We start from the raw sequence: 17589 nt of genomic DNA on the forward strand, positions 1-17589 counted from the left end.
AAACGAGAAAACACCAAAGCTTAGCAGGATATGAACCCAGAAGTCACAGAAAATGAGGCACAAATGGCTTTTTTTTTTTTTTTTTTTTTAAATGGCTCTTAAACCCGGGAAAAGATGCTCAGCTTCACTCATGATAGGAAATGCGCAAATTTAAAAATTTTTTTAAGGTTTATTCATTTTTGAAAGACGGAGAGAGATAGGCTGCAAACAGGGGTGGGGTGAAGAGAGAGGGGGACACAGAATCCAAAGCAGGGCTCCAGGCTCCGAGCTGTCAGCACAGAGCCTGACGCGGGGCTCGAACTCATGGACCGCGAGATCACGACCTGAGCCCAAGGCGGACACTTAACCAACTGAGCCACCCAGGACCTCCAGAAAGTGCAAATTTAGAGCACAGTGAAACCAGATGACCATTTCAATGGATGCGGGAGAGATTGGCCAACACTCAACACCTCTTCATAAAAACGTCTACCAAAGCAGGTGTAGATGAGAATGTCCTCCACCTGATAAGGAGTGTCTACAAAAAAAATCTATGGGTAATATTTTACTTAACGTGAAAGACCGAATTGTTTCCTCCTGAGACTGGAACAAAGACAAGGAGTCCATTTTCATCATTTCTATTTGATGTTCCTCCGGAGGTCAAAGTCATTACGGTGAGGGTAGAAAAACAAACACAAGGCATAAAGATTGGAAAGGAGGAAGTAAAACTCTTCCTATTTGCAGATGGTATGGTTATTGACAATGTAAAAAATCCAAGGGAATCTATGACAACTCCTGGAATTAGCAAGTTCACAGGTTAAAAAGTTAACGTACAAAAGTCAACCGAATTCTTATATACCACGTATTCTTATATAAGACCACACAATTGGAAAATGAAATGTTTAAAAAATCCCATTTGCAGCAGCACCAAAAAAAAAAAAAAAAAAAAAAATTAAGTATCTAGAGATAAACCAAACAAAAGAAGTCTAAGACCTCAGCACTAAAAACTACAGGTATTACCGGGCAAAATTCATGAAGACTTAAAGAAATGGAAAAGTATACCATGTTCATAGATTGGCAGACTCAGTGTTGTTAAGATGTCAGTTCTCCCCAGACTGATTCATGAGTCAACGTAATTCCAATGTATGGGGCGCCCGGGCGGCTCAGTCGGTTGAGCGACCAACTTCGGCTCAGGTCATGATCTCACCATCCGTGGGTTCGAGCCCCGTGCCAGGCTGGGTGCTGACAGCTTGGAGCCTGGAGCCTGCTTCGGATTCTGTGTCTCTCTCTCTCTCTCTGACCCTCCCCCGTTCATGCTCTGTCTCTCTTTCTCTTTGTCAGAAATAAACATTAGAAAAAAATTAAAATTGGGGTGCCTGGGTGGCTCAGTCGGTTAAGTGTCCGACTTCGGCTCAGGTCACGATCTCACCGTCTGTGAGTTTGAGCCCCGCGTCGGGCTCTGTGCTAACGCTCAGAGCCTGGAGCCTGTTTCAGATTCTGTGTCTCCCTCTCTCTCTGACCCTCCCCCGTTCATGCTCTGTCTCTCTCTGTCTCAAAAATAAATAAATGTTAAAAAAAATTTAAAAAGAAAAGAAAAAATGAAAATTAAATTCATCAGGATTTTTTTTTTTTTTTTTTTTTTTTTTTAGAAACTGGCACTGACTTTAAAATGTATATAGGGGCACCTGGGTGGCTCAGTCGGTTAAACGTCTGATTTCAGCTCAGGTCACATTCTCATGGTTTGTCAGTTCAAGACCTGCATCGAGCTCTCTGCCATCAGTGCAGAGCCTGCTTCAGATCCTCCGTACCCCCCCTTTCTGCCCATCCCCTGCTGGTTCTCTCTCTCTCTCTCTCTCAAAATAAATTAATCAATTAAAAAAATAATATGGAGGGCGCCTGGGTGGCTCAGTCGGTTAAGCGCCCGACTTCGGCTCCGGTCATGATCTCACGGTCCGTGGGTTCGAGCCCCGCGTCGGGCTCTGTGCTGACAGCTCGGAGCCCGGAGCCTGCTTCGGATTCTGTGTCTCCCTCTCTCTCTGCCCCTCCCCTGATCATGCTGTCTCTCCCTGTCTCTCAAAAATAAATAAATATTTAAAAAATAATAATAATAATATGGACAACAGATACGAATAGACGTTTCACCAAAGCCGACAAGCACATGAAAATATGCACAAAATCATTGGCCATAAGGTAAATGCAAACCTAAACCCAGGTGAGATAGCACTATACAGTCGGCCGGATGGGCAAAATTAAAACGACAGACAAGTGTTGACGATGTGGGACTGGCGGGGGAAATGGAAAAAAAAGGTGCAGACCCTGTGGTGAAGTTTAGCGGTTTCTGAAACCGTATGAGCCAGCCATTTTTCCTCCTATGTGTTGAGAGAAGTTAGAACATAAGTCTATATAAGGGCTTATAAACGCATGCGCTCGACAGCTTCATCCGTGATGGTTCTAAATAGAAAACAGCCCAGATGATCACTCACGTGAATAGATACACAACCAGTGGTCCAGCCATGCAGAGGAATACAACTTGGTTAAAAAAGAAAATCAAGTAGTAGACTAGTGAAAGACGCAACAATACGGGACGATCTCAGAATCATCAGTGATGATCAGTGACTGAAAGGAGCCAAGCACAAGGCTTACACGCAAAATTCTGGAACGTGCAAACTATCCTTAATGGCAGAAAGCCGATCAGGTTGCTGCCAATGAAGGTGCCGAGAGGAAGGCATCGTGAAGGGGTGCGGGCCCCCGCTGGGGGTGATTTTTAAACATTCATTTTTGAGAGAGAGAAGGAGGGGCACCTGGGTGGCTCAGTCGGTTAAGCGTCCGACTTCGGCTCAGGTCATGATCTCACGGTCTGTGGGTTCGAGCCCCGTGTCGGGCTCCGGGCTGACAGCTCGGAGCCTGGAGCCTGCTTCGGATTCTGTCTCTCTCTCTCTCTCTCTCTGCTCCTCCCCCACTCATGCTCTGTGTCTCTCTCAAAAATAAATAAACATTGGGGCGCCTGGGTGGCTCAGTCAGTTGAGCGTCCGACTTCGGCTCAGGTCACGATCTCACGGTCCGTGAGTTCGAGCCCCGCGTCAGGCTCTGGGCTGATGGCTCAGAGCCTGGAGCCTGCTTCTGATTCTGTGTCTCCCTCTCTCTCTGCCCCTCCCCCGTTCATGCTCTGTCTCTCTCTGTCCCAAAAATAAATAAACATTAAAAAAAAAATAAATTAAAAAAAATTAAAAAAATAAACATTTAAAAAATCTTAAATAAAATTTAAAAAAAGAAAGAAAGAAAAGTGTAAGACTTCAGCGTATGCTCAAGGATCTGCGCAAATTCTCATCGTTGCTGTCACGAGTGGAAACGGCCCAGCCCCGTGGAGGGAATCAGGCAGAAGCTGAAGAAAATGCCCTAGAACCCAGCAAGGATCCTTCTAGCAAATCGGCCTTCCATGAGTGATACCTATACAGAGCTAAGGATCCATCATGGCACACTTTGCAACAGCAACGAGCTGGAAACGACCTAAATGCCCAGCCACAGGGGATTTGCCGTATAAACATGGCTGGTCTCAGCAATGAATATTACACACCTGTGCAAAAGAACACACAAGGACAGCACAATGCTGACAATATGGGAAGACCTCCGAGATATTTTGCAAAGGCAAGAGCAAGGTGCAAACCTGCCTGGGGAGGAAGCTTTGGTTTGTGTAGAAAGACGAGAGATGATGAGGACGGGTAGACCCTTTGCAGGGAAACATAGACAATAAATAACTTGTTCCCGCGGTGGCCACTGGGGAGCCATGGTAGACAAAGGAGGGAGATAGTTTCTGTCATTTACCTTTCCATGCCTGTTGAATGTTGTATTTGTTAATAGTGTTTAAAGGTTAAGTGTTTGATCAAAAAAGGAAACGTAGGGGTGCCTGGGTGGCGCAGTCGGTTAAGCGTCCGACTTCAGCCAGGTCACGATCTCGCGGTCCGTGAGTTCGAGCCCCGCGTTGGGCTCTGGGCTGATGGCTCAGAGCCTGGAGCCTGTTTCCGATTCTGTGTCTGCCTCTCTCTCTGCCCCTCCCCCGTTCATGCTCTGTCTCTCTCTGTCCCAAAAATAAATAAACGTTGAAAAAAAAAAATTTAAAAAAAAAAAAAAAAAAAAAAAAGGAAACGTATAGGGGTGCCTGGGTAGCTCAGTTGGTTAAGTGTCGACTTCAGCTCCGGTCATGATCTCACGGTTTGTGAGTTTGAGTCCCGCGTCGGGCTCTGTGCTGACAGCTCAGAGCCTGGAGCCTGCTTTGGATTCAGTGTCTGCCTCTCTCTCTGCCCCTCCCCTGCTTGCCCTCTGTCTCTCTCTCTCTCTCTCTCAAAAATAAAAACATTAAAAAAATTTTTTTTAATTAAAAAAATGTATATCCCTTGTGGAGAAAGAGGATCTCTTTTGCATTGTTGGTGGGAAGGCAAGCTGGTGCAGCCACTCTGGAAAACAGTATGGAGGTTCCTCAAAAAACTAAAAATAGAACTACCCTACGACCCAGCAATGGCACTACTAGGCATTTATCCAAGGGATACAGGTGTGCTGTTTTGAAGGGGCACATGCACCCCCATGTTTATAGCAGCACTATCGACAATAGCCAAAGTATGGAAAGAATCCAAATGTCTATCAATGGATGAATGGATAAAGAAGATGTGGGATATATGTACAATGGAGTATTACTTGGCAATCAAGAAGAATGAAATCTTGCCATTTACAATGACGTGGATGGAACTGGAGGGTATTATGCTAAGTGAAATTAGTCAGAGAAAGACAAAAATCGTATGACTTCACTCATATGAGGACTTTAAGAGACAAAACAGACGAACATAAGGGAAACAAAAATAATATAAAAACAGGGAGGGGGACAAAACAGAAGAGACTCTTACATATGGGGAACAAACTGAGGGTTACTGGAGGGGTTATGGGAGGGGGAGGGGCTAAATGGGTCAGGGGCACTAAGGAATCTACTGCTGAAATCATTGTGGCACTAGATGCTAACTAATTTGGAGGTAAATTTTGAACAGTAAAAAATAAAGTTTAAAAAAATGCACATCCTTAAAAAAAAAAGAAAGGAAACATTTAAGCACTTGGGATGGGAGAGGAAATAGTAACCAGAGCTGCTGTTCAGAGGTTGACCGTGAACCAACGCAATCATATTGATCATGAGAAGAGCAAACACAGCTAGCGCTCAGCAGTGCAATCTGGCTTTGTTTGCTTACCTCCCCCCCTCCCCCAGCTCACAAGGCCCTAGGATCATCCTCCAAAGAGGCTGAGAAAAGGGAAATGGGATCTGGCCTCTGGCTGGGGATGGGGGGGGGGTGGCGATACTTGCACGGAGCCTACAGAGACCCCCTTCCTGTTTATTTTTCTCCCTAGCACACATCGTACTGGTTGTGGTGCCTATTTTTCTTATTTATCTTGTGCTTGTCCATTTCTCCCATTGGTATATCAGCTCTCAAAGGGCTGGAGTTGGTTGTCTTGATCACTGCTGTGTCCCCAGTGCCTGGCCCACAATAGGGTACTGGAATTCATTCATCCATCCATTCATTCATCCATTCCTTCCTTCCTTCCCTCATCCATTCATTCATCCATCCATTCCTTCCTTCCTTCCCTCATCCATTCCTTCCTTCCTTCCTTCCCTCATCCATTCATTCATTCCTTCATTCATTCATCCATTCCTTCCTTCATTCATCCATTCATTCATCCATTCCTTCCTTCCTTCCTTCCTTCCCTCATCCATCCCTTCCTTCCTTCCTTCCTTCCTTTCTTCCTTCCTTCCCTCATCCATTCATTCATTCCTTCATTCATTCATCCATTCCTTCCTTCCTTCATTCATCCATTCATCCATTCCTTCCTTCCTTCCTTCATTCATTCATCCATTCATTCATCCATTCCTTCCTTCCTTCCCTCATCCATTCATTCATTCATCCATTCATTCATCCATTCCTTCCTTCATCCATCCATCCATCCATCCATCCATCCATCCATGAATTTGAAGAAAGAGCCTTAGGAGGGTTGGGAGCAGGAACAATTAGGGGCAGGAGACAAGGCGCAGGAGGCCGGGGCCTGAACCTTGTGGCATCTGGGTTCCATGGGAGTGAGTGGCTTGGGTCATTTGCAGGATAAAGTGACAGGAGCAGAATCTTGGGCCACTGCACGGAGCACTGGAAAGACGGAGGTGCTGGTGGCCCAGATGGAGAGGGGGGTGAGCTGGATGGGAGCAGCTGAGGTGGTGACTGCCAGGACAGCTGAGGAAGGGTGATGATCCAAACTGGGGTGTGGCCAGAGTGTGGCTCAGGAGCCAGGATTAAAGCCTTCAAGGTCTCAAGGAGGAAGAAGGACAGTCAGGGAGGGGGCAGCCCAGGGGTGGCCCCGCCAACTAGGAAGTCAGCCAGGCCTAATTGAATGGTGGTAACAGAGAGGAAGGGATGCCTAGCCAGAACCAGTTGACCCAGCTGGGCTTCCCTGGGTGGGGGCTGCCAGAAACAGGAGCCATGAGATGGAGGGGGGTGGAAGGGCAGGAGGGAGGAGCAGGGGCTCAGAGGAGGGGCCAGGGCAGCATTCCACAATAGAGCCAAAAGGGGGGCAGGGAAGCTTAACAAAAGTTAGGACACACCCCCTGCCCCCCCCCCCCCCCGCCCCGTTCCTCCTTCTGCTCCAGCTGAAGCGGTCACCCTGACCTACCTGGCTCCAAAGCCCTGCTGAGCCTGGGGCCTTTCCTTCCCATTCATTCTCCCCCCTCCCTTCTCACCTGTCCTCCCTGCTCCCCCTCCTCTGGCCCCTCTCTTGCTCTCCCAGCACTCATTTTCCAGGACTCCTTTCTACCTTCCCATTTCCTGCCCCCAGCCTGGGGAAACTGAGGCCCAGCGCATGGAGTTCACCGGTGCCCAAGGCGCACAGCTCCAGGGCTGGGGCTTCTGCCTCCCCAGTCCAAACATTCAACGCCATTTAAATCTCATAACCCCAGGAGCTGGGGACTATTATTAGCCTCATCTTAAGGATGGGGGAACTGAGGCCCAGAGAGATGATGTTCCAAGGAACTATTAGTGGGATTTGAACCTGTTCCTGCCCCACCCACACCAACGTCCAGGCTCTTGGCCTCAGCCCGGTGGAGACAAAGCGAAAGGTCTGCTGCCACCTGGTGGACAGTCCAGGCAGCGCCGTTTGGATGGGGTCGTCTCTTCCAGAGAAAAGGGCCAGAGCCGGGAGGAGACAGGCCTGGTCCCTTGACCACACTCCACCTCTCATGCTCCTCTCCCGCCAATTTTCCGAATTTTCAACACCTACGTGTCCATGAAAAAGGCACAGCCTAACCCATTTCCTGCTCACGACTTCTTTCAGTGCAGAAAGACCCTGGATGTCAATTCTAACACACGTGAAAAATGAAAGACCACAAAGACAATGCTGTAATTATAAAAAACAGCACAAATGCACTTTTTTGATCTCTTAACTGATTTGGAAAGCAATTGTAGGGGCGCCTGGGTGGCTCAGTCGGTTAAAATACCAAATTTGGCTTAAGTCATGATCTCCCGGTTGAGGAGTTCGTGCCCTGAATCGGGCTCCGTGACGGCAGTACGGAGCCTGCTTCAGATTCTCTCTTTCCGTCTCTCTCTCTCCGCCCCTCTCCCACTTACATTCTCTCTCAAAATAAATAAGTGAAAGTTAATAAAAAGCAATTGTATAAAAATTATGTTAATTCCATCATTAGGTCTATAGCATGTAGGCATGTAATATATTTGACGATAATACAAAAAGACGCGAGTAAAGCCATATAGGAATGAGGAAATGACACCAGGTAGTAATGCTAATCCACAAACACAAGTGGAGGGAACCAGAAATGCAAATGGAGAAAATTAGTATAATAAACTTTATAAATACATACTTGTCCTCCTTTAATTTCTCATGATTCTTTAACAGACATACGGTTGTAAGTAACAATCATCGCAATGCGTTGTTAGGTTTGTAATACATAAGAGATGTAATATGTATAGCAGTAATAGCACAATAATAATAATTTGGGACAAAAGGGGGAAGAGGAGCTCTATAGGAGCTACTGTAGGAGTAACATTTTGGCATCTCATTAAAATTAAGGCAGCATAAATCGTAAATAGATTGTAAATTAAGATGTACGTGTTAGGGGCGCCTGGGTGGCTCAGTTGGTTAAGCATCCTACTCTTGGTTTCAATTCGGGTCAAGATCTTGAGGTTCATGAGTTTGAGCCCCATGTCAGGCTCTGTGCTGACAGTGTGAGGCCTGCTTGGGATTCTCTTGCTCTCTCCCTCTCTCTCCACCCCTCCCCTACTTTCACTCAAAATAAATAAATCAACTAAAAAACAAAAAAACAAGCAAACAAAACAACGATGGATGTATGAAGCCCTAGAGCATCCACTAAGGAAATAACTTAAAAAATACAGTAGGCTTGAGGGTGCCTGGGTAGCTCAGTCCGTTAAGTGTCCAGCTTCGGCTCAGGTCATGATCTCACAGTTTGTGGGTTTGAGCCCTGTGTCGGGCTCTGTGCTGACAGCTCAGAGCTTGGAACCTGCTTTCAGATTTGGATTCTGCTTCCCCCTCTTTCTCTGCCCCTCTCCCCTACTCATGCTCTATCTCTCTGTCTCAAAAATAAATATATATAAATATATAAATATACACACACACACACACACACACACACACACATACATATAGTAGGCTTGGGGCGCCTGGGTGTCTCAGTTGGTTAAGTGTCTGACTCCTGGTTTCAGCTCAGGTCATGCGTGGTTAGTGAGTTTGAGCCCCACCTCAGACTCTGCACTGCTGGTGTGGAGCCTGCTTGGGATTCTCTCTCTCCCTCTCTCTCTCTGCCCACCCTCCACCCCTGCTAGCTCGTGCTCTCTCTCTAAATAAACACGTAAACTTAAAAAAGAAAAGTTAAAAGAAAAATAAAAACAAAACAAAAATATACAGAGTACGTTCACGGTGCCTGCTTGCGAGTTAGAGCCCCACCTTGAGTATAGAGATTACTTAAAAAATAAAATCTTAAAAAAATAATAAAAAATATTATATAGTAAAAAAAAAAAAACAATTAAAAGAATTAAAATGTTACACTAGAAAAGCTACTTCATGCAACATAAAGCAGTAAAGACATAAATTCTAAAAACAAACGAACAAACAAACAAACAAACAAATTCCACATAAGAGCATCACGGTAAGTGGAACGCTCGGACTGCCACCCAGACACCCCTAGGCCGCCTACAACTCCCAGCGTGCCTGGCACTCCCAGGCTCCCTTACCGGTCAAGGCGGAAGGGGAGGGGCTAGTAGACCTACCTCCTGTGAGTTGCAGTCTAGCTGCGAACGAAGGCGGGGCTGTGTGAGGTTGGTGGATCCGGAGGCAATGAAAAAGCAGATCTGGTTGAGCGCCGGGCCGACAAACCAATGGGCGTGCGGCTTGCGGGAGGCGGGACTTCCGTCAACGAAGTCCTGGTGAGCGGCTGCGCGAGGGCGGCCACTTCCTTTCTTGGCTGGCGGCGAGAGCGGAGGGTGCGCCATGAAGGCCTCGGGCACAGTAAGGCGAGCGCGGTGGGGCAGGGGGCCGGGGAGTGCGGTGCGGAACGAATCCGGGGCCCCGGCAGGTGGCGTGGACCGGGTAGAGGGAGCGTGCGCCCGGCTTCGTCCCTCGCCACGCGCGCCACTGCCTTCAGGTGCAGCCAACATGGCGGCCATAGCGGGCGCCGCGTGGGGAGGCTAATGCCATGCTCCCGGCCCGCTTGGGAATCACGGGTCCCGAAGAGGCCGGGCCTCCTTTCCGGGGGAAGGGACAAGTTGCGCGACTGGGGACGCCCTCACCGACGGGACCTTGTCGAGCCTCCGAGCCTCAGTTTTCCCATTGGCGAAGAGGACCCAGTGGGAGGGTGCAAAAATATTACTCCTCTCGGCGTGGCTGTGAGAAGTAGAAGAAAACTATAGACCCGAGCTGACACCGGGAGTGCGAGCCTTATCTGTGACAAGTGCTAGGTGAAATCAGAGGGCGCTGTGGCGCAGAGATGGAAGAGCAAGTCCCCGGGACCAAGGGGTTCATGTACAGCTCTCCAGCCTCAGGCCAGCCGCATCGCTCCCTTCCTGAACGGGTGGTCCGCGGGGCTGAGGAGTCAGATTGAGAGGTGGGAGTATGAGCCTAGTTGGCGATACTTGGGGCTATTCTATAAGTAAAACGGCAAGTCCGTGAGAGACACGTTCCTTTGTACTATATCGCAGAGTTTGGCCTTGGCCGACATACTTGTCTGTGCATCCGTGTAAACAGGGAGTTTCCACTGGGAAGTCCAAACCCCTTGGACTGCTGCTGGGAAAACTGAGGTAGCTGCAGGTCCCGTGGCAGCGGTGCTGAGAGTCCAGGGCTGGGGAGGGCACTGGATTTTTTTTTTTTTTTTCCTGGTTCTGCCTGGAGCGTGCTGTGGGATCCCAGGCTGGTCCCTGTCTTTGGGCCCCCGAGTGGAAGAGAACTTTGGGAAGACGTAGTGAGCCGCAAAGATGCAACGGAGTTAGGAGGCTGCAGGCCTAGGCTTCAGCTTTTCCCAGGAATGTAAACGGAAGGAGGAAGGACAGTGAGATCGATAGCCCTGCCCAGCTTTCTGGAGCCGAGGCAAAGGGTACACAGGCACCTTAGTGAATCCTCCCTGCCCTCAACCCCTGTTGTGGGAAGGCTGGGACAGTGGCGTGGCTCCTTCATCAGGATTCCACACGGATGCCCTGGGAGGGGACCGTCTTCTCGCTCTCCTGCTCCGTATTGGGAAAGGGAGCAGGGTCATTGTTCACGGTTGCCTCAGAGCTCTGGGTCAGGCCTCATCTCACCCCTGTCTCTCTTTCAGCTGCGAGAGTACAAGGTGGTGGGGCGCTGTCTGCCCACCCCCAAGTGCCGCACTCCACCGCTGTATCGCATGCGAATCTTCGCACCTAATCATGTTGTCGCCAAGTCCCGCTTCTGGTACTTTGTGTCTCAGCTGAAGAAGATGAAGAAGTCTTCAGGGGAAATTGTCTACTGTGGGCAGGTACGGGGCGTCTGAGACAGGGTGAGGTCTGGAGTGGGTTGTTTACACGTTCCTGTGGGGGCCTTCCCCACTGCACAGAGTTCCCAGACTTCATAACCCCTGGCCTGTTCGTATGTGCTGTTGAGGCCCTAGGTCAGGATGGGACGGATCCCTCAGTGCCCTTTTCCTAATGAAAGAGCCCGAGGCCCAGAAGGGTGTGGCTGGCATGCCGGGACACCTTGGCTGAGGCCCGCACCTTTCCTGGACCTCATCTACGAAGGTGCCGTCACTTGGGCATGTTTGCTGTGTTGGGCACTGGACTCTGCGTCATATGACCGCACAGGGTGGCAGCTGGTTTTTGGTCTAGATAGACCTGGGTGAGTGGCATTTGGGAGGAGCCTGGAGCTGGTGGTCCACATGGGGGAAATATCCAGGCCTAGACTGCTGTGTGCCCCCGGCTGTTACGGGGGGAATTTGTCCTAGGACAGCAGGTTTTCCTCGTGTACTTTAAAATTCAAAGACTAGGGGCGCCTGGGTGGCGCAGTCGGTTAAGCGTCCGACTTCAGCCAGGTCACGATCTCGCGGTCCGGGAGTTCGAGCCCCGCGTCGGGCTCCGGGCTGACGGCTCGGAGCCTGGAGCCTGTCTCGGATTCTGTGTCTCCCTCTCTCTCTGCCCCTCCCCCGTTCATGCTCTGTCTCTCTCTGTCCCAAAAATAAATAAACGTTGAAAAAACAAAATTCGAAGACTAGGAAATAGGCGCGGGAGAGGCCTGGGGCTGGGCCGTCCTTGGAGCAGCAGGGGCAGATGATCAGCCAGGGTAGTAGAAGTTGGGCTCGAGCCCGCTCACTACGCTTGCCTCAGCCAGTTTCTTTGGCAGGTGTTCGAGAAATCCCCCTTGCGGGTGAAGAACTTCGGCATCTGGCTGCGCTACGACTCCCGCAGCGGCACCCACAACATGTACCGGGAGTACCGGGACCTGACGACCGCGGGCGCCGTCACCCAGTGCTGTAAGCTTCCGGTGGCCACGACCCGGTTTCTCCTTTAGACTCACCTCGCGGGCGTCTGCAGCTCATCTGCCTGTGGCCGCCCACTCCTTCAGACTGAGGCAGGACGCGGAGTGGGTGGTCCCAGGCATGGTGGTTGGGATGCAGAGGCTGCGTTTGTGTTTGCTAAGGGGACAGGAGTGCAAAGGATGTTCCGGGTGCATCTTTTTCTGGAGCCTGGCAGCAGGGGGACCTTTGGAGTTGATCACTCGTGTGGCGATAATTCCCACCCAGAATCTAGCCAGGGCCCTGTCCGTAACGGATGTGGTGCCAGTGGCCCCAAGTGCTCCCAGGGCAGGTTGCCTGCTGGGGCCAAAACCGAAGCACCTCAACCCAAGAACTGCTGTTTCTTGTAATAGCGGTTTAAACAGAGGTGCTGACAGCAAGTTGATCTCGTCGCCTTTGGGGGGCTGTGGCCGTGCTCCTCAAAGTGAATTGAGAGGTTCTACAACCCTGGTAGCCCACGCCTGTTGGGGTCCTTCCGGGTCAGTACTTGACGGGGGGTTTAAGGAGTGCGCGGACCCCCGGCACACGTTCACCTTCACCCTCCTGCAGACCGAGACATGGGTGCCCGGCACCGTGCCCGGGCCCACTCGATCCAGATCATGAAGGTGGAGGAGATCGCAGCCAGCAAGTGCCGCCGCCCGGCAGTCAAGCAGTTCCACGTGAGTGCCCTGGGGGCCCTGCTGGGTGGGCTGGGCTGAGGGGGGGGTCTCCCCTGGAACGTGGAGCTGGCCTAGCTGCTCCCCTGCCCCCCAGCCTTGGGAGCTGCAGGGAGGCACTGGGTTTGACGCAGGAGCCCGGTGGGGGGTGGCCACACCTCAGTGGCCCCTGGAAGAAAGGTTAAGAGGCTTCGTCCCCCTCACCCATCTCTCCTTATCACAGGACTCCAAGATCAAGTTCCCGCTGCCCCACCGGGTCCTGCGTCGCCAGCACAAGCCACGCTTCACCACCAAGAGGCCCAACACCTTCTTTTAGATGCAGAGCCTCCCTGGCCCCAGGTCCGCCCAAATAAACTCCTTGGGAAAACCCGGGTGCTCAGACACGCTTGTATTCTTTGTACACCCTGCAGAGCTCAAAAGGGCGCAGCCAAGCTGTGAGTTCTCTGCTCTGGGAGGGGTCTTTCTCTCTTGAAATGGGACCCAGACACTTGATTTCTCCAGAAGGGGAGCTCTAGAAATGAGAAGGCCACACCCCCTGGGACTTCATCCAGCAAGGGGCTGTCATGGGCCGGGTCCTAGAGCCAGAGGGCCCACTTTTCAGCCCCATCGACTGGCCCTCTGCTGTGACCTTTGTAGCATGTTGCAGGCCAAAAGGTTTGGCCCCTAAACCTGTTCCACCTGCCTTGTGAGGCACAGGCCTCAACTCTCCCCACGTCTGTGGTAAGCTGTGGCACTTGGATGCCTGGAAGGAATCGGGATGTTAGGGTTGGTTCATTCCACCTACGAGTTTTCCCTTCCAGGCTTAGAACCCTAGTCTCTGGTTCCGGGATCCTCAGAGCAGACGTGAGGGGGCACCTGAGAGGGCTGTGAGCTGTGGTCGTTTGTCCTTCACTGGCTTGGGGGCCCCTCAAAGGACACCCTAATCCTGCCCAAGGAGGTGAAGGACTCCCTGGGAATCTGTCTCCAGGCAACCGCTTACAGCCTGGGGAATTCTAGGCATGAAGCTAATCCCACCCTGGCTGAGCCCGTCAGGAGGCCGACACAGCCAGGAAGGAGCAAGGATCTTGGGAGGCCTCTGTCCTCGGTGTGTGACCTTGAGCAGCCCCGGCCCTTTGAGCCTTAATGTTCTCAGAAGATGAGGGCGCGGAGCAGATTTAATTTACTCGGTTGACAGTACTGGGGAGAGTTGCAACTACGGGCACCGGGGGCAAAGGTCAGTCAGGATCGCCTTCTATGCCGGGGAGCCGGGGAGTGAGAAGAAGGCAGGGCGAGTCTGTGGGGTGTGGGGAGCAGTCTGCGCTGGAGTGTCCCAGGCGAGGGTACGGCCTCCCCCTCCCACTTGGGGGGAGGGGGCTAGTTGGCATGATCAGTCTGAGTGGTTTCCGGAAGAGCAGGTCCTTTCAAACTCCACCTATGCTTGGAGCGGCACCCAAGCCAGGGTTTGTGCACAGCCAGCCGTTGTCACAGGAAAGACCCCTGAGGATGGGGTGCCAGGCTTCCGAGACCTTCGCGGCTGCCCTGCCTGCTGTTCTCGAGTGGTTCTTTCCCATCTCCAGGCCTTTGTGCTTCGATGGCTAAAGAAAAATCACTTCTTAGGATTTGAATTTGCTTTTTTCTTAGGAGGTGGGCGCTTTTCTTTAAGTAAAAATCACTTGTGTGGTCTCGGCTCATTTCTCTACGGGACTGCGGGTCATTTTTTAAGTTACTGTTTTGTAAAGGTCTTTATGTATGTAGGCGGAAGATGTGAAAAATACATGTTTTTCCCTGTAGATGGTACAAATACTTTTCTAGGGCGCTTCATGTTTCTTAAGGTATATTTGGGGAGCCAGGCTAGAGTTTTTGAACTTTTTGCCTTGTTGATTTCATTAATCTTTTGGGACTTCGGGCAGAAACCCCTCCTCCTTTCTCAGTAATTGGGTCTCTGTATCTAGATGCCCCCCACAAAGAAAAAGTCCATTTCCCAGCCTTCTCATCTAGGAGTAACCATGTGATACTAGCAGTGGTGATGTCTGCCATTTCCAGGACGTCCCCATCTGGCTGGAATAGAGGCAGGATGGCCGGTGCGCCAGCGGCCCTCTTTGGCCATCGAGAAGCCACACTTGAGCAGCAAAGTGGAAGGGCCTTGGACACCTGACCCTGTGTCTGCAAGATTAGAACATGGAGAAGGAGCCCCAGTCCTGCTTGGACTGGAATCTGGAGCCCTTCAGTCAATCGTGACTTGGTCTTGAGGTGGCCCTAATGGTTGTGCCTGGGGCTAGTCACTACCCACTCAGCTTTTGTTCTGTGTGAAGTGGGGGTGGGGATAGTTCAGGTGAGCTAGAGACTGGCTGCATCACTGGGAAAGTGGAAGGCCAGGGCCTCGACGAACTATCCATGTTACAGCCTGGGGGCTGGATGGGAGGGCTCTGCCCGAACCAGCCAAACGGTGGGGTCAGTCCCACTATTGAGGGACCTTTGAACAGATGAGTGCACCCCAATTCCCTAACTTGCATGTCTTCGTTCAACCCCCCGCCCCCGCCCCCGGCCATCTACTCATTCTTGCCTGCAGACCCCTCTACTGTGTCCCCACCCCACAGACCCTGCACAGAGCAGCTGGCAGGACGCTGGCAGGAGGTGGAGACCGCTGAACTGGGCCCTCAGTCTCCAGAGGTAGGTGAGGTGCTGGAACCACGCAGAGCGAAAGCCCAGAGTAGGTGGCGATGGGCCCTTCGTTGTGAGGCCCATGAGATAGGGCTGGCCTCTTGGACTTTTAACCCTCTGGCTGCCTGGGGTCCAGGGAGGGGAAGGTTCTTTTGGGATCACCCAGCCAGCTCAGGTGGACAAGAATGTGGAACCCGCAAGGCCCTGGTGGGCCTGTCCTGCTTCCGGTGCTGAGACTCCCAGGTCCTGTCCCTGGGTTTGTCCAGGTGCCAAGTGTCATTCCTGGGCTGGGAGCCCTGGGGGAGAGACCTCACGAGCTGCCCCTCACTCCTGAGTCAGGGACCATCAGGGACAAGGGTGGGCACCAAGGCAAAAGTGGGACAAGTGGGGGTCCCAGAAGACCTGACCCAGATCCTGAAACCAAGAGAGACCGAGAATTGTGGAATCCTAGAACCCAGTTGGGGTCCTCAGGATGTAGGAATCGTGGAATCTCACAGAGCACGCAGCACCGTTAGTAAAAAAAAGTTTGCTTTTACTGAGTGCAAGGTAGAAGTTCAAAGACAGCCAGCCAGAAGGTCATGCTGGAGCCACAGTAGCTCATAACCAGGGAGCTGTGGGAGCACTGAGGGTGCCTGGGCAGCAGGCAGGGTTGGGGACAACAGATACCCGTGCGACAGCCCCTTGTGCGCTCAGACTGCAGCTGCCCAGCCTTCAGGGTCTCCCTGCCCCTCCTTCACCGGGCTGCGTCCTGCTTGCCCCCTCCCTGTTCTGTGATGGGAACTGGACAGTCCGGGAAGGTACATCTCACCACCCTGCTCCCCGTACCCCCCCAACCCCTGAGAAGATGGTCCTACACACCTCTCCAGGGTTCCCAGAACACGTTCCCATCCACCCATCTCTCCCTGCCACACAGCCGCTGCCTTGATTGGACGTGGCGGTGGGCTTTAAAGAATCTGCAAATCTCATTAGGTCCCTCTGGCTCCAAACTCTCCAGTGCCCACGGTCCCTCCCCTCCCCACCGCCAGCGCCCTGAGCTCCCCTCCCGGAAGCCCCAAAGTCACCCCCCCAGGCTGGCTCCTTCTCCGACTTGACTTCACGCTTGTCACCCGTCAGCTTCTGAAATGTGCGGTCGTCTGCTGGCTGGGTCAGTGCCCTGTGCCGGTGAGCGGTAGGGGTCCGCCTGGATGCTGCTGCGCCCCCAGCAGCCGGGGCATAGTTCTGCACACAGTAGGCACTCAATGAATGCGCCTCAGCCCGAGCGTCAGTCTGTAGCCTCCCACCTCACAGTAGAGAAAGTAGAGAAAGGCCGGCAGGGGCTGGTAACCGCTCCCGGGACCCCCCTGGCGATGAGGACTAGTTGGCCTGCTCTGCAAAGGTTTGCATATATTTGCATCCGTTTGCACAGCTTTTGGGGACGGGGATCCCCACCCGGATTTCCTCTTTCCCACCAGATTTTCCAGGAGGGTGCAGCGAGGCCGGGCCTGGAAAGCATGAACGCGGAGGAAGGAAAGGAACTCGGTGTCCTCCCCACCCTCCTGGCCCGCGTTGAGGAGTGCATGACAGCGGGCAACAGATGCCCGTGTGGCAGCCGCAGAATGGGAGTCCCGTGGGGCGGGGTGCAGGTCTGCTCCGCACCGCTCGTCGAGAGGGAGCGAGAAGGCAGTCCCCCCTCCCCGCCCTCCCCCCCCCCGCCGGACACGAAAGGATGAAGGGGGGGGAGATGCTGGACCAAGCGAGAGTGGCGTGTGTCGACCAGGGGAGACCACCAGGGGGCGGCAGAGGCTTGGGGAGGACTCCGGTACCCTCGCCTAGAACCCCGCGGTTTTGATCCCTCCCGCTTTTGCAAGGAGGGAACCTAGTTTGGGGAGACCAAGTCAGGACTCAAGCACCGAGGTCCGAGCCTCCAGTGGCCAAAGTCCCTCTGGTCCACCAGCGAAGGGCCCCAAGAAGACAGCGTCTGCGTCCTTTGATGGCACGACCCCAGGCAACGGGCTTCGCCTCCCCAAACTGGGTCTGCTCATCTGTGCCATAGGGACGTGTCAGATACTACCTCCCAAGTAGTCGTGGTCCTCCGTTTATTCTGGCTCATGGCCACGGACAGCCCCTCCCCCATGACCTCCATTATACATACACTTAATGCCTGGCACAGGACAGTCGCTCCTTGCCGGTGCCGTGCTGGAAACAACAAATGAATAAAGAGTGAATGAGGTGCTTACTCTGTGCCGGGCTTGTATTATGCAAGTTCAATTTATTTCT

At 52.2% G+C, this 17589-nt stretch overlaps 1 protein-coding gene and 1 non-coding gene across 2 annotated transcripts; both read left to right on the forward strand.

Annotated features, from left to right (window-relative positions):
• The first annotated feature begins 9422 nt into the window (after positions 1–9422).
• RPL18A (ribosomal protein L18a) lies at positions 9423–13074 on the forward strand. The gene is made up of 5 exons (XM_047849636.1): positions 9423–9528; positions 10829–11008; positions 11866–11995; positions 12587–12696; positions 12917–13074. Exons 1-5 carry the CDS (start codon positions 9511–9513, stop codon positions 13007–13009), a joined length of 531 nt encoding a protein of 176 aa, XP_047705592.1. The 5' UTR covers positions 9423–9510; the 3' UTR covers positions 13010–13074.
• On the forward strand, positions 12352–12484 carry LOC125161390 (small nucleolar RNA SNORA68). Its single transcript, XR_007150594.1, has one exon. It is a non-coding gene; the product is annotated as a small nucleolar RNA SNORA68 (small nucleolar RNA).
• Positions 13075–17589: the final 4515 nt, after the last annotated feature.

Source organism: Prionailurus viverrinus, chromosome A2 (assembly GCF_022837055.1).
Source record: "Prionailurus viverrinus isolate Anna chromosome A2, UM_Priviv_1.0, whole genome shotgun sequence".
Lineage (NCBI taxonomy): Eukaryota > Metazoa > Chordata > Mammalia > Carnivora > Felidae > Prionailurus > Prionailurus viverrinus.

Coding starts and splice junctions, on each gene's coding strand:
- RPL18A (XM_047849636.1), top strand. Junction 11,996..12,586: donor GGGCGCCGTCACCCAGTGCT/GTAAGCTTCCGG, acceptor ACCCTCCTGCAG/ACCGAGACATGGGTGCCCGG. Junction 12,697..12,916: donor CGGCAGTCAAGCAGTTCCAC/GTGAGTGCCCTG, acceptor TCCTTATCACAG/GACTCCAAGATCAAGTTCCC.